General features: G+C 44.9%; 1 protein-coding gene across 22 annotated transcripts in view; it reads right to left on the minus strand.

Moving 5' to 3' along the window:
* The window catches only part of tle3a (TLE family member 3, transcriptional corepressor a), a 77169-nt gene that overhangs the window by 45122 nt on the left and 16653 nt on the right, over window positions 1–15394 (minus strand). For 12 of the 22 annotated variants that reach the window (XM_072565307.1, XM_072565304.1, XM_072565312.1 and 9 more), the window contains exons 5-6: window positions 7150–7212; window positions 4867–4971 (exon numbers count right to left, since the gene is read on the minus strand). In XM_072565307.1, the coding sequence (XP_072421408.1) occupies window positions 4867–4971; window positions 7150–7212 (168 nt within the window). The remainder of the gene's footprint in view (window positions 1–4866; window positions 4972–7149; window positions 7213–15394) is intronic. The other 10 variants (XM_072565315.1, XM_072565310.1, XM_072565314.1 and 7 more) reach the window with 1 other exon arrangement.

A 15394-nucleotide genomic window follows, 5' to 3' on the forward strand; every position in this document is an offset into this window, starting at 1 on the left:
TTGTCCCACTTCTCTTCCCCCACAAAGCTCTGCTACAAAACATGACTGAGGCCACATCACTGATCGCTTTCAAGAAGGATTTAGATATAGTTCTTCGGACTAAAGGGACTGAAGGGTATGGGGAAGAAGTGGGACAGGGGACTAAGCTGGATGATCAGTCACGTTCATATTGAATGGCAGAGGACAGTCTAATGGCCGAATGGGCTATTCCTGCTACTTTTTTTTTTCCTGTGTTTCAACTATAGGAATAAAACAATTATTTTCAATAAACCCACTAGAATAAAACAAAAAGAATTCCAAATGCTGGAAATCTAAAACAAAAACAAACTGCTGGAGAAACTCAGCAGGTCTGGCAGCATCTGTGCAGAGAAAGCAGAGATAACATTTCAAGTCCGACATGGACTCCTGAACTCTGAAGCATTGCAGCAGTGTGGGGCTGTTGTAAAGCCTAGGAATCTCAGCTAACCAAGGCACAGCCAGACGATAATGACCAAATAATCAGCCCTCTCTTAAAAGATGGCGTTGATTGAGGGGTAATGATTGGCCAGGGTACCAGGCATAAGTTCATTCACTCTTCTTTAATATCGTGCCTCAATATTCCATATATCCACACACTGATACAAGAAGAGTCTTTGTTTGATTAATATGTCAAAGACAGCTCCTCCAACAGGGCAGCACTCCCCCATAGAGACACCTGGGGCTTCGGTCTGAATGGTTCTTCTCGTCTCTTTACCGGGATTACAACGTACAACGTTCTACCTCAGAAACAAGAGGAACAACTTGGCTAGTGTCCGATCCCACAAATTCACCTCCAGCGCAGCACACATTGGGATCTTCTCTCAGCAGGAACGGTCTGTTTTACAGTCAGGCAGACATCTGGTGATCATTACAATTAAGAGGTGCCTTTTATACATCACTGACATGCAGGGGGAATCTCTCTAGACCTCCGAATGGTTTCAACAAAACGGAAAAGTCCAAGGTGGTTAAACGTAAGGCACTGTCAGACTGAGCTCTCACTCACAGGGCTGTAGAAAATTAAACAGCAATATAATTCACATCTTTTTGGGTAAAGTGAGCCAATAGTTTATCCCTCGCTATTATATGGGAATATAAATATGAAATGGAGTGCCAAGCTAAAATCCAAGAGTGACAACAGAAAACCATCCTCATTTACAGGGTGAGGAAATCATTAACTCTTTCCCCCAAGCCCAGCAGAAAGTGCTGAGGCTGGAGGAGGAGCAGGGGGGGGGCCTCTGTTGACGATTTCAGCAATAGATCGGAACATGTTGGACAAGAGTCAAAAAAAGAAAGAAAAAATAAATAAATTAGGGAATCTAAAGGAGGAAAGTTAAAGTTAAGATCAGCCACCATTGAACAGAAGGGCAGTACAGGCCTATTCTTGCAGCCCCTTCATGAAAACGGAGGCACCAGAGATGGAGATTTACTGACACAAAGTGCCTGCTTCCAATGGGCAAAGATAAAGTGGAGGGAGGTGAAGGTCCCACAGTAACCGAGGGAACAGAGCATTAAAAGCAACAATGGAGTTTGACTGGGATCTCAGTTAGGTCAGCAAGCATCAATGAGCATCATTGTGAAATGACCCGTGATGAAAGAGTGAAAATCTGTCCTGTTCATTCTGCTGGAAAACGATGCTGAGAGTTTTGCTGTTTGAAGATTAAATTTAGAGGGAGGAAGTAAAACTCTAGAGGACAACTTGTCCAGACTGTTTATGCCTGCAATGGTGTTATATATCAGCCAGGAGGCCTTTTTATTTGTTAACAAGTTCCAGAAACAAAAAGGGGACAATCTTTCGCACAGTAGCATCTCACCGAGACAGGAGACAGTGCCCGGCCTTGGAGACTGCAGGGGCAGAGTTACTGACCCAGAGACAGAGAGCAGAGCTTCTCAAACACAAATATTGTTTTTTAAATATAAAACATTCAAAAAGCAAAGCCTTACATACATGATAAGTACCCCCATCAAAACCTTGCAATTCTGAATATTTTCCACCTTCACTCCCAAACATTGAGGGGACAGTTTATGTTATAAACTTCTTAATCACAACTGGGAACAGACAGTTATAGCAAATTATCCCAAAGGCCAGGCTGTTTACATACTTTATCCAGAAGAAGGAGATAATCACAAAATAAACTATTGAACACGTGGGGAGAGAGCAAGAGAGCGACTTAATTAAAAAAAAAAGGGGGTTTCAGAAGGTAACACATTGGCTCAAATTCACAAGTGAGGGCTGTAAGGCAAAATTAAACCCTTGCGCCCTGTCCTTTCCCAAAGATGATTGGTAGGTAACACTTCCCACGGACTGTGGAAACTGGAGGAGTTGAAAGCAAGAGAACATTAACCAGAAGCAGTCAGAGACAAACCATTTAAAACAAAACCGCAGAAGCGGGATCCTGCATCTGACAACAAACTTGCCTCAATCCAAGAGCCCTCAGGAGGATAGAACGTTAGAATAAAAAGGTGCCGCCCCATCATCCTGCTCATAGCCACGGGCAGCACAGAGCACATCCTGCACAATAAAGTAACTGGATTGGCTGGCCATTAATAGAGAGACCACCAAAAGTGGCCTTTTGTTGGAGAGTAGGGGGTGGGGGAGGGGAGACTGTTACCCTACACCCAGGTGCCTCCTGCCACCCCCACCCCCCCCAATCAAATGAAGCCTCCGTTTTCTTAGAACGGACAAAATAAAAAGGCCATGCCTGAATCGAGAGAGAGAGAGAGAGAGAGGGAGGAGAGAGAGAGAGAGGGAGGAGAGAGAGAGAGAGGGAGGAGAGAGAGAGAGAGGGAGGAGAGAGAGAGAGAGAGAGAGAGAGAACCACAGTAGAGGCGCTCCTTGATTACCCATAATTCCATCATTGCAACGGTTCATCAGACAAGCTGACTGAATGGCTGCCTGCTTTAATGACAGCCCAACAGTTGTATTCAGCCAGATTCAAGGAAGCAATTACCTCAAAAATGGGGTCACAGGCCTAACTCATTTGCCTTAATTGAATTCCAATATCTGCCTCCAGCTGCCACGACCCATCTCTTGGCCTCAACTCTCCCACACACACACACAAAAAAAAAGGAGGCTAATCAAACTGTGGCCTCTTTATTCTGAAGCCTCCTATACATCTTGCCATTTTTGAAAGAAGAGAAAAAAAAATCTTTTATAAAGCATCCAAGAGGAGACCAGATCAATTTGTCTTCAGGAGTTGGGTGGAGTGTCTGAAGGTGGTTTATTCATTTATGCATCAGAAGAAAAAGGTTAATGCAAAGTACGTGTCTGAGGCTTTGGATTTCTCCTTTTCCTGATTACACCCTTGCTCAAATCTCCAACACTTAGCGGATCATGTTGTGTTAAACCCCTTTCCACCCCCTCTAGCATCTTCATTGACAGCCACCAGAGTCTTTTCACGTCAAATATCTCCAGTTGCTGCAATGTCACACACCATTGAAACCATTAATTAGACGTGCTAAACACTAATTTAACCCAATTAATTTCTATAGCGACTTGCATCAAAATACAACATTGTCAGAGCCAATTGTGCAGTCACAACTTGAAAGGAGGGTGAGCGGCATCTCTTTAATAAAAAAGGCACCAGACCTCGTGATCAGGTTTTTAATAAAATGGAACAGGATTCGAGGCAAAACTTGAGCTGCCAAGCAATGTTTTTAGCATTGCAACCCTGCCCCCTCTCTCTCCCCCCCAAAAAAAACACTAATTTCAGTTGGTGGAAATTGTTAGGGGCTTCAGAGTACAGCTAAACATCAATGTCCTAAAACCAGGAGTTGCAAACCTGCTACTTCACACAGCTTAGTCTCATACTGTAGGTGACTAAGATCAAAGGAACTCTCTCTAACGCTCTGCAGTGATCTCCTCCAGGTTCTGCCAGCACTGCTGTGTTAGGATAATGGGCATACCCTTTAAGAGACAGTGTGACAGTACCCCTTTAAAAGGAATATGCTCGTGAATCTCACAGAAGATGTGGCCCAAGAATGGTTGGGGGGGAAATGAAGCAGGTTTCCATCCTAACTGACTGCTGAAAGCATGCTGCTCTGTTGTAACCAAATTGCTTAATATAGCCAAGGCACTGATGTGCCCCTGTATGATACTTGTACATGTTAATGAGCTACAATAAATGCCTTTTGGATCTTCCAATACCACATGAGCTACACCTCTTTTCTTAAAGGGAGACAATGGCCTATTGGTATTGTCACTGGACTGTTAATCCAGAGGCGGCCCAGGTAACCCCCAGGTTCAAATTCCACCACTCTAGATGTTGTGGACTGGACAGATACATTGGGGAGGAGAGGTGTGGGAGCAACTGGAAGCAACACAAGAGCAGGAATAGGCTATTCAGTACATTGGGTCTGCCCTCAATCAGCCACTTCAATGCTTTTGTCCCCTATTGCCATATTCCACTACATTTTCAGTCTGTAAAAATCTACCTTAAACAGACTCAAAGGCTGAGCTTCCTCAGCCATTTGGGGGAGAGAATTCCAAAGATTCACAACCTGAATGAAAACAATTTATCTCAGTCCAAATTGTGCCCTTGGTTTCCCGGATTGTAGTGTCTTGAACTTTCTTCCATCTAGCCCATCTATCCCTTTTAAATAAAAACTTTCAGTGAGAGGGAGGCTTTTAATTGGACAATGGATTGAACAGCCAATGCAGATTTATAGTTATGCACACAGGCTGTGCCAAAAACATTTACTGCTGGCAAACAGCAGTTTTTGATTTTTGTTGTTTCATTAAAGATAGTCTTAGTTACAGATCATTAAAGCACCACCGTCCTTTCAACAGGCCAAAATGTATTAGTTTACTCTTCAATACTGTCAAGTAATAATAAAGGAGAGTGTACACACTGTGAGAGGCAGATTGGGAACTCCACGTACCCCGATGATCGAATTTAGTTCCGTCATAGTCACCTGCTTGGCACGCTCGACAGCTTGTGCCACTTGCTGCTGATGCTGAGAGATTGAGGGGAGAATCAGGAAGTGGGAAAGAGAAGAAACACATTCAAAAAACATCCAGGAATTATGCAGTTTCAATTTCTTTTTTTTAAGATGGAGGTAAACAAGGTAAAACCACATTTTTAAAAAAAAAGATTGAACAGCAGGTGGTGTTCAACTAGTGCTGTCCAATAAACACTAACTCAATTCAGCTTGGACTGATCAGACACTAGCATGAGATAGGCTGAACCAGAACAGTCACGCTGCGCTGCAGTGGCTCAGTGGTTAGCACTGCAGCCTCATAGCACCAGGGACCTGGGTTCAATTCCAACCTCAGGTGACTGTCTTTGTAGAGTTTGTACACAGTCTCCCCACATCTGCATGGGTTGCCTCCAAAAGATGTGCAGGTCAGGTGGAAAGGCTATGCTGAAGTGTCCCATAGTTTCCAGGGATATGCAGGCTAGATGGGTTAGCCACAGAAAATGCAGGGTTTCACGAATGAGGTGGGTCTGGGTGGGATCCCTTTGGAGGGTCGCTAGCGACTCAGTGGACTGAATGGCCTTTTCCCACTCTATAGGGATTCTCATCTCAGAAGACCTGCTCAGAAGGAGATGTTGGGTAATTTCTGTACTCCATGCCTAAAGATTACATTTTCAGATAAGACTAGGATCAATTTTACACACTTTTTACATAACTATCCTTCACTGATCGCACAGTCACTGGGAAAATAATCCTGTCTTTTTTTGGGGGGCACGAGTGTCAGGGGATATCAACTGGAGAGCCCACCCCCTCCAAATTCCTGACAAACCTTCAGAGGGCAGCATGCTGCCCTCTGAAGGTTTGTCAGGAATTTGGAGGGGGTGAGCTCTCCAGTTGATATCCCCTGACACTCGTGCCCCCCAAAAAAAGACAGGATTATTTTCCCAGTGACTGTGCGATCAGTGAGCAGCTTTAGGATTGTAGCTGCCAGCTCAGAAGAGGCTGCACCTCCCCACAGTCAGGGTAATGCAGCCCACGCGCCATGCAGGGTCTGATCGGCGCAGCCTGCAGCGTGGAGGTGGGAGCAGTTACACACAGTGGGAATCTCACACAAGGGACTGGTTTTCCTCTGCTCTTATCTTTAACAGAGTCAGAATGGTGATCAGAAATATGTTAAGGAACCACCGTTCAATCAACAGAGACACCACCAATCAGCAATGTACAAGCCTGGGTCAGAAATGGGGTGGGGAGTTAATAGAGGTCACGAACTGCCCACCATTGAAGACCAACTAAAGTCTCCAGTTCAAACTCAGAATGATGGCAAGTTGGAATTACAGGCCATTCTGCCATAACGTGCATTTCATTAACACTAATTTGCTGTAATGCCATTGACAAATTGGGAATGCTGTTTCTCAAGTGCAAACTTTTAGTTGTAACTTTAACGCGATTACATCGCCATCACTTTAAACAAGAATGTGCAATTTTCCTACACAGGGTTGTACAAGGACGCAACCATCATGTTGAGAAGAATGACCTATAGATCCTCCAATTGCAAATATGGATTGAAACAGACAAACTTTTGTTAGACCAGGATATCAGGAGCATGGGGAAAACAGAGGGGGGGGGGGGGGGAAACAAAATCCAGCAGAGTAGGAGATCAAAAAAGACACAAGGTACTGAATGAGCCATTCCTGTGCTAGGATGGAGTGGGCATTGTAACAGCATTGACCAGCTGTTAACCTGGGCATGCCAACATAACCAAGAGAAAATCCAGAACTTAGCCAATCTAACTCGTGCTCCCTGGTTGGATCCTTCCACACCAGCAAAACTTTCTTCTATTTCAACTGCAGATAGTTCACAGCCAGGGTTTAAATTTTGATATGTGCCTCTATGTATGGAACATAGACAGATTTGCACAGCATTCCTCCATTAAGACTATACCATGTAAGTGGGGTAATTAAGAGGTTACCCATTCAGATCACACTAGCACTGGGACCTGGAATACTCCCGTTCGGAATAGCCTTTTGTGGAGTGGGGTATAATAACAGAATAAGGTGGTCAGTATAGGAGATACTGAAGAGATGGTGTCTCAATGAAAGAGACAGGAAAGATTTTGAGAGACATGTACTGAATACAAACTGGATACATTTCAGCTTCAGTACTCTCATACAAAGCAGTGAATAGCAAGGAACTAGAGGATCAAGCAGGACCACTTACCTCTTGTGAAAGAAATGGCATGATTTGTGCCAAGATCGTGTTTAGCCTTTTGGCAATTTCAGTCTGAGCAGGAGGGAAAGGAAACAAGGAGAGAGATAAAAAAATCTTTGGTTAGTATTTGAAACAAACTGGTTTTGCAGAACCACATGGCATCAGCAGATGACTAACACAAAGCAAAGAGGCAGGGGGAGATAATACCATTATGGAGCTAACTACTTATTGAAACGATATCACAGAATGCGACTGTGTCCAATAAGAACAGCCAAGCAGGAGCCAGTGTCCATGAGACACACAGTATATGCCCATTCACAGAGGAGGAGAAGTCACATCCAGCTTTACAGCAGTGAGGGGGGGGGGGGGGGGGGGGGGGGAAGAAAGAGAAGAGAGAACATAGAGAGCATAGTGAGAGGGGGTAGGCAGGTGATTGCAAATCAACGAGAGCGCGAGAGCGAGAGCAATTTATTGGGGCAAGTGTGTCAGAATAAGAAGGGTCAGTTTTACACTTGACCAGGAGTTAAAATTGGTTTTGAAATTACTTTAAAAACTTTTCCTGAATCAGCTAAATCAGTTTGAAGGCTCCAACTCTAATTCAGAGCTGGAGACTTAGAGTTCTAGATGCCAGGTCATTGCCTACATGGGGTTTAAACTTTGAAGTCCCACATGGTAATTGCTTGGAAGTGATCACAGTGTATCTTTCAGGACTAGTGTCTGATCATTTGGAGACAGGAAGATCTGAGCCACATTTATAATCATATATCCACTAAAAAAAAGTCCTGAAAGCTCAAGCTGGTACAGACACCCCCCCCCCACACACACACACACACCATGCAAAGGAGGATTTCATCCCTTCTATTTAATCTCAGTTATACAAAGTGCAATAACTGGATCAAAAAAGCTGCTGCTCAAGTTACAAACAAACAGAAACTTGCGCAATTAGCTTTTCCTACACTTCAAACAACATGATGGATAATCTTCAACTTTCAGTCTAACTTCCCGCACACTCCTGTACGGTGGAGAGACCATTGAGGCCTATGGATATGGGCTGCTCACCATCACACCAGGACCAATCCTTGGCAAAAAAAAACAGTAATTCCCAACAGTCACCAGAAATCGCGATAGAGGTTTAACCAGAAAACGGTGGGGAAATCGAGCCCGCGTTCCTTGACTATGGCCCACATGCATGCTGCCATGGGAACAAGTCAGCACTGCAGATACAGAATGCATCAATTTTGTTGCATCTCTGCCTCTTCACTCAGAAGACGAGAACCTGAGACTTCCTAGCTCAGATGAGACAAGCCTACAACAGGGATTGGAGATTGCTTTACTGAATTAGGAGCTTTAGCCCAACATGTTAAACAAGGCACTAGAGAACACTTCGGGCACAGTCCAAGTGCTCTGAAATACACAGAGGTTTGCTCTTCTCGTTCTAGTTGCTTGAACGCAATTCTCCACGCTGCCCAATTAAGCACACAGTCTGCCATCCAAACAAATCACAGGCTGCACCTTATGCAGCTCTATTAACAATCTCCCTCATGGTCAGCCCTCACTTAGAAAACAAGGCCAGTAAAGCAGAAATACTTAAGCAATCGCAAGGCTCCTTTGCTGAGGAAACATTATTCCTGACTACGTGAAACGGTCACTGCTGAACACATTCCTTACAAACCATAAATTTCACAAGTACCTGTACACTGAAAGGGAATGATTACCTGACTAAACAGTTCAAAAGGATTATTCTTGTACATTTCAGCTCACAGACATCTGAAGTTTCATTAAGAGACAATCACCACGGTAGATGTTCCTATTCCCTCTATCACTAAACCTGCATGTAGTCTTTGATGTTAAACAGCTGTCAAAATGACATCAAATCCAACCTTCAGCATTCTCTGTGGGCTCCAGCATAAAGATCAGGAGTACAGCAGACTTCTGAAATCAAAGACGGTTTGAACAGACCAATAACATAGAAGACGTAAACATATCAGTTCACAAGGCCTGCTTCACATGCAAAAGGGGGAGTGATGGTGAGGGGGGAGAGAGAGAGAGAGAGAGAGAGAGAGAGAGAGAGAGAGAGAGAGAGAATAACACAAGATAGAGACAGAGGAGGAGGCTGGCGTAGACGGAGGAAGCTGTCCACCTTTAGGCTGGGATTGTGCTACTGTTTAGGCAATTGATGCGTTTTAACACAGAACTCCTTTGGGCACCACCACCCTCAGACATGCTGACGCCCTCAGTAAACCTCCACCAGGACAGGATGTCACCAAAACTGAATCTTAAAGTAGGCTTGATGCAAGTAACAATCAAAGCTGTTCTCAGCTCACCAACTCTTCACTGAGCTTCACTTTGCCACGCCCCAGTTTGAGAAGGTCCCTCAGCGCCACGTCTCAGTGTAGCCCCCACAACCCCAACGGAAGAGAGCAGATGCTCTCAAACCAGTCCGTGCCTCTCAGCTGTTTAACTTTCACAAAGGGGCTGAGAGTCAGCCAGAGGGGGGTAAATGAAGCGGTGGCTGCTCCGTCAGGTTTAGCCAGCTCGGTGAGGTTGCACCGATGGGTCAAATGAAAGGTGGGAAGTTTTTTCCCCCCCTTCTTATTTCAACAAGAATCAATCATACAGCATGGAAACAGTCTCATTGGTCCAAATCATCCACGCTGAGCAGATATCCCAAATCAAACCTAGTGCCATTTGCTAATTCTACTCTGCTAAACAGCACATTATGGATTTTGTCTGAAATACTGAACGAATATGTTAAACTTGGTAGAGAGGGTTGAACAATTATCTCACCAGCAGCTTAGTTTACTCAGTTAGCTTAAAATCATATAATTTGCTTCGAATATTGTCTAGACCCACTGAATAGAAAAAACATTTGACCCTTCAACTAAAACCCATTCTCCTCTGCTTTAGAGTGAAATTTATAAATAATTATATTGTAAACCTTTATCACAATATTTTATGTACGTTGACGATTTTTACATTCCTTCCACTCCCAATGTATCAAATCATTGGGGGGGGGGGGGGGGTTCTTCCTGTTAATCAACGTGTAAATTAAGAGCCCTACAACTGCTGCTCAAGTAAAGTGGTGTTTTTAAAATGGTCATGGAATTTTTTTCCCCCCCACTGCATCTGTCTGGGGATTCTCGAAGTGACCATCCACTTTCAGACAGAGGGACTGTTCACAAGTCACTCCTGTCCACTGGCCTCCAGGTTTTCTGGTGGTTCAACATTGCAATCCCCACACAACACAGATGCCAAACAATTGCAAAAAAAACCAAAAAAAAAAAATCCACTTTACAAAACAACACAAGAAAGCACTCAGCATTTTAACGTATGTCTGTATAGGGAAGAGACTCTACACATGGAGGGCATGTGCCTATCACTGCCTGACCAAAAGCATACCCCACCTGGTGGAACTAGGAAACAAGCCAAGTCCACAGCATTAACTCATGACAGATTCCTGGTATTCAGGCCCTCCACACTTGCATTTACATGGCATCTTTCATAACCTCAGCACAGTGGCTCAGTGGTTGGCACTGCTGCCTCGCAACATCAGGGTCCCAGGTTCAATTCCAGCCTCGACTGACTGTGTGGAGTTTGCACATTCTCCCAGTGTCTGCGTGGTTTCCTCCGGATGCTCCGGTTTCCTCCCACAGTCCAAAGACGTGCAGGGCAGGTGAATTGGCTATGCTAAATTGCCCGTAGTGTCAGAGGGAAATGGGTCTGGGTGGGTTACTCTTCGGAGGGTTGGTGTGGACTTGTTGGGCCGAAGGGCCTGTTTCCACACTGTCGGGAATCTAATCTAAATCATTCCAAAAATGCTTTATACCTGACCAAGTGCTTCCCTGTTGTGTCACAGTGCAGAGCTGGGCAGGTGTAAAGTCTGCACCCAAACCTCTCCCCTCACCTCTATCCAAGGCCCCAAAGGATCCTTCCACATCCAGCAGAGATTTTCCTGTACACCCAAACACCACCTCATCTACTTGGTCTGTTGCTATCGATGCGGTCACCTGTACACTGGGGAGACAGGATGCTGACTTGCGGAACGTTTCAGAGAACAGCTCTGGGACAAACACACCAAACAACCCCACCGCTGCATAGCTGACCACTTCAACTCCCCTTCCCACTCTGCCAAGAACATGCAGGTCCTGGGCCTCCTCCACCAAATCAAAGCCCAGAAGAAGAATGCCTCATCTTCTGCCTTTGGACCTTCCAACCACACGGGAGCAAGGTCGGTTTTACCAGTTTCCTCATTACCCCTCTAACTTGACACCACCCTCTTGACCTGTCCATCTTCCTTCCCATCCATCCATTCCAACCTAATACCACATCCCCACAACCGCCCCCCCCCTCCCCCCCCCACCCCCACCCCCACCAAACATTTCTTACACCCAAAACATTGACTCCCCTGCTCCTCGGATGCAGCCCGACTTGCTGTGCTTTTCAGAACCACACTGACTGACTCTCCTGCATCTGCGGTCCTCACATTGGCTGCCAGATTCTGGGACAATGTGACCACAGCAACACGCTCTTTCCCCTCTGTGCTGTTTAGTAGCAAGTTCAGTTGAGGATTCAGAAGAAAGTTCTATTCACCCAGAGAGTGGCAGGGATGGAGAACCCACTAGCACAAGGGTATTGTGGAGATAAATGAAATGCTGTCACCGCATTGGAGTCTTTGCTCACCCAAGGAATCAGTCAGTGACACTGCTGAGGACTACAGCAACCTTCTCTACAGCAGGGGCCAAATTCCAGACAGGCACACTCACAGACCAACAGATGCAGGTGGGAATCCCTTCAAGAGGAAGGCAATGGTCAAGTGGTATTAAATCGCTGGACTCCTAACCCAGAGGCCCAACTCTGGAGACCCAGGTTTGGTGGAATTTGAATTCAATAAAAATCTGGAATCAAGAGTCTGCGATGACCAGGGATCCATTGTCAATTGTTGGAAAAACCCATCTGGTTCACTAATGTCCTTACCTGGCCTGGCCCACATTTGACTCCAGACCCACAGCAATGTGGTTGACTCTTAATCAGTATTTATTGCCCATGCCAGCCGCTAGTTACCTAGTGACATCCTCATCCAGTGAATGAGTAAAAAAACCTGTTCCCAAGTGGGATGGAGCAAAAATTAACAGTTATTAGCCTGTTATGGAAAGTCTTAATGGGTAACCGTTAACCACGACTCAGTACAGCGCAGGTACTTTCAGCTGACCAGGTATGTGTGTTTAAACAGAGACTTGAAACCTCTTTCCCATTTGAAACTGGGAGGTTGCATTCTGTTTATCCAAAAACAAAATGACAGGGGTTTCTTTTTCTCCTCCTGACCCCTGCACCCCCACCCACCCCCAATTTTAATATGGAAAAAGAGAGAGTTCTCTACTTACAACAGGTTAAAATCTAAAAATTTAAAAGAAGCCTCATTAATGTTCAGATTGCAAGCATATGTATACGGGGGCGGGGCGAAATCAAATAAAAATGAGAAAAATGATACCTTGCCAGGCAGCACGAGTCTGCAGCGCAGATGCAAATACTATTTCAGAGTCATCAAATTCTGCAGTCCATCTGTTCAAACCAGCCTTGCATCATTATCACTTGAAAATTTTAAAATTGAGATTGATAGATTTTTGTTAGACACGGGTTTTGCACAGAGTCTTGGGCTGGACAAATGATTCCAAATCAGCCAGCTATGATGCAATTGACTTGCCTGATCCCTTTGCTGCAGGACCATATGCTCACCAAATTCAAGCACTGCCCTACCACCTACAAATACCGTAACTAGACAGCAGTGAACCACAGCGGTTTTGTTTGCTCAACCCAACTCAAGATAAGTGTGGGCTCTGAAAACACATCTGAATAGTCAGTCACCAAAAGTCTGACACACAACACAAAGTCCAAATTAGCAGAGTGTGGACGTTACCAAGCCTTACACTTCACAATAATACTCAGACCTCAGTGGCAAAAACACACCACTCAGAACAGCAATGGTAATTTCAGCCAAGAATAATTCTCAATCCATCTTTCCCGTTACTATGGCTACATGAGAACCAGTCCCAGAGATCGTTATGTAAATTGCATCTTTCTTTGACCACAACAGTCTGTGAAACCACACAATATGCACCAACGCAGGTCATTCAATTGGAGTTTAAGCTGCTAACCGGAGCCACTTTGCAAATTAAGTGCAGATAACGCAAGCAGACAGCAGCAGGCAAACAGAGGGGAAAGGAGGCTCCTAACTTGAGGCTTCTGTCCCATTTACTATATTCTTCAACACAGCCTCCCCCATGCTGCACCTCCCCCTCCCCCCACCCCCAACCATAACCCAGACAAATTTATCTTGTTCACTTTCTCAGGTAACGTCACATATCTCAACACACAAAGTTATGACTCGTTACATTCAGAACAGGTTTACAGGAGTGGGGAAAGCATAATTGGAGCAGCACTTTATTTGCATTTAGATAGCACCTCAAGATATCCTAAGGGTAGTGATTGTAACAAGGTCAGTCAGCTGGAGCTCAGTGAGTTGCCTGATTGGACCAAATTAGCAGACTCTATCAGGGAGCCCTGGCTGACACTATGTCCCCTAACACTCACAGCGGACTCTAAAGAGGCAGTACTAAAGTCAAGGATTGCTCATGGTTACATAAAGGGGTGACTTGGTGACAGGATACTGGCCTCTGTGGAGTTACTTCACCAAGCTACATCCCACAGGCTTATCCTGCGCCTGGCTCAGCCTCCAATTCAATGGCACAGCAGTGATCCCAGAGGGAAGTGTGCAGTTGGATTTAGACCAGGATTAGACTTGGCCATCAAGACGAATACAGTCTGTCTACATCATCCTTAAAAGACAGAAATGGACAACACTCTTCTTGGGACAAGCTCCCTCAGTAATGTGCAGTGCCAGAAGGCACAGACTCTGAAGAGTGGAAAGGTCTAACATTCTCTGACAGACTTCTTCTGGGTGAAACCACCATTGAATCAAAAAGCACAGGAAGAACCCCTGTTGCCATTTGCCCCATTGGGTCTGTGCCGGCCCTTCCAAACTGCTATCCAATGGCTTTCAGTCTCTAGGAAACATCTCCCCTTAAAAATATTCGATTCAATTTTCTTCAGAAAGCGACTATGGCACCTGCGTCCAGCCATACACATAGTGGTGTAAAAGGGATTTACTTTCTGTCACCTCTTGTTTTCTAGTCACCCACCATAAACATTTTCAAGGTTAAAACCAGCCTATCGGTTAATTGGTATCAAAATCGGATAGAACTGTGAACACCTTGATTAAATTGCCAACTCCTCCGGTGCTCCAAGAACAATCCCAAGCTTCTCCAGTCTCTATTCACACACCAGCTTCCAGTTTGTTTCATAATCCCAACATAACCAGCCCCACCATTACCCACCTTGCTAATATTACAACACATACTAACTGGTAGCAATAACATTGCCATCTTAAATAGAAATTGGGCAGCATGGTGACACAGTGGTTAGCACTGCTGCCTCACAGTGCCAGAGACCTGGGTTCAATTCCCACCTCAGGCGACTGACTGTGTGGAGTTTGCACGTTCTCCCAGTGTCTGTGTGGGTTTCCTCCGGGTGTTCCGGTTTCCTCCCACAGTCCAAAGATGTGCAGGTCAGGTGAATTGGCCATGCTAAATTGCCCGTAGTGTTAGGTAAGGGGTAGATGTAGGGGTAGGGGTAGGGGTATGGGTGGGTTACGCTTCGGCGGGGCGGTGTGGACTTGTTGGGCCGAAGGGCCTGTTTCCACACTGTAAGTAATCTAATCTAAACCAAAAAAGGTGATCAAAATAAACGGATGTTAGGACCCATTCCACAAACCCCATATTGAAATGGAGGGAGGATATTTTTGGGATAAACGAAGTGATTTGGAGTTCCTCCTCCAAAAAACAGCAAAGTAATTTCCTGTCCTACATGACCTGATAAGTACAAACCAGAAAGTGCCTGAAATACTCAGTTCAGCCTCAGGTGAGAAACAGTGTAATATTTTTCTCCCTCCAGTCAAGGACACTGTGAACTCAGTTTCTCTCTTCACAAACATCGTCAAGCTTGCTGAGTATTGCTAGGATTTGTTTTTCTTTCAGATTCCACACATCTGGAAAGTCACGCTTTTGTTTTTAGATCCTGGTGTTTCCTGCAACCTCTCATTGTTGTCGCCAATTTAACTAGTCCCCAAGTGTCAAGCATTGAAAAGTCCTGCTATCAAATAAGCTAATGCCGCAGTATTTTATTAAAAGTTTTACCTTTA

The sequence above is a fragment of the Chiloscyllium punctatum genome, chromosome 48 (assembly GCF_047496795.1).
Source record: "Chiloscyllium punctatum isolate Juve2018m chromosome 48, sChiPun1.3, whole genome shotgun sequence".
Lineage (NCBI taxonomy): Eukaryota > Metazoa > Chordata > Chondrichthyes > Orectolobiformes > Hemiscylliidae > Chiloscyllium > Chiloscyllium punctatum.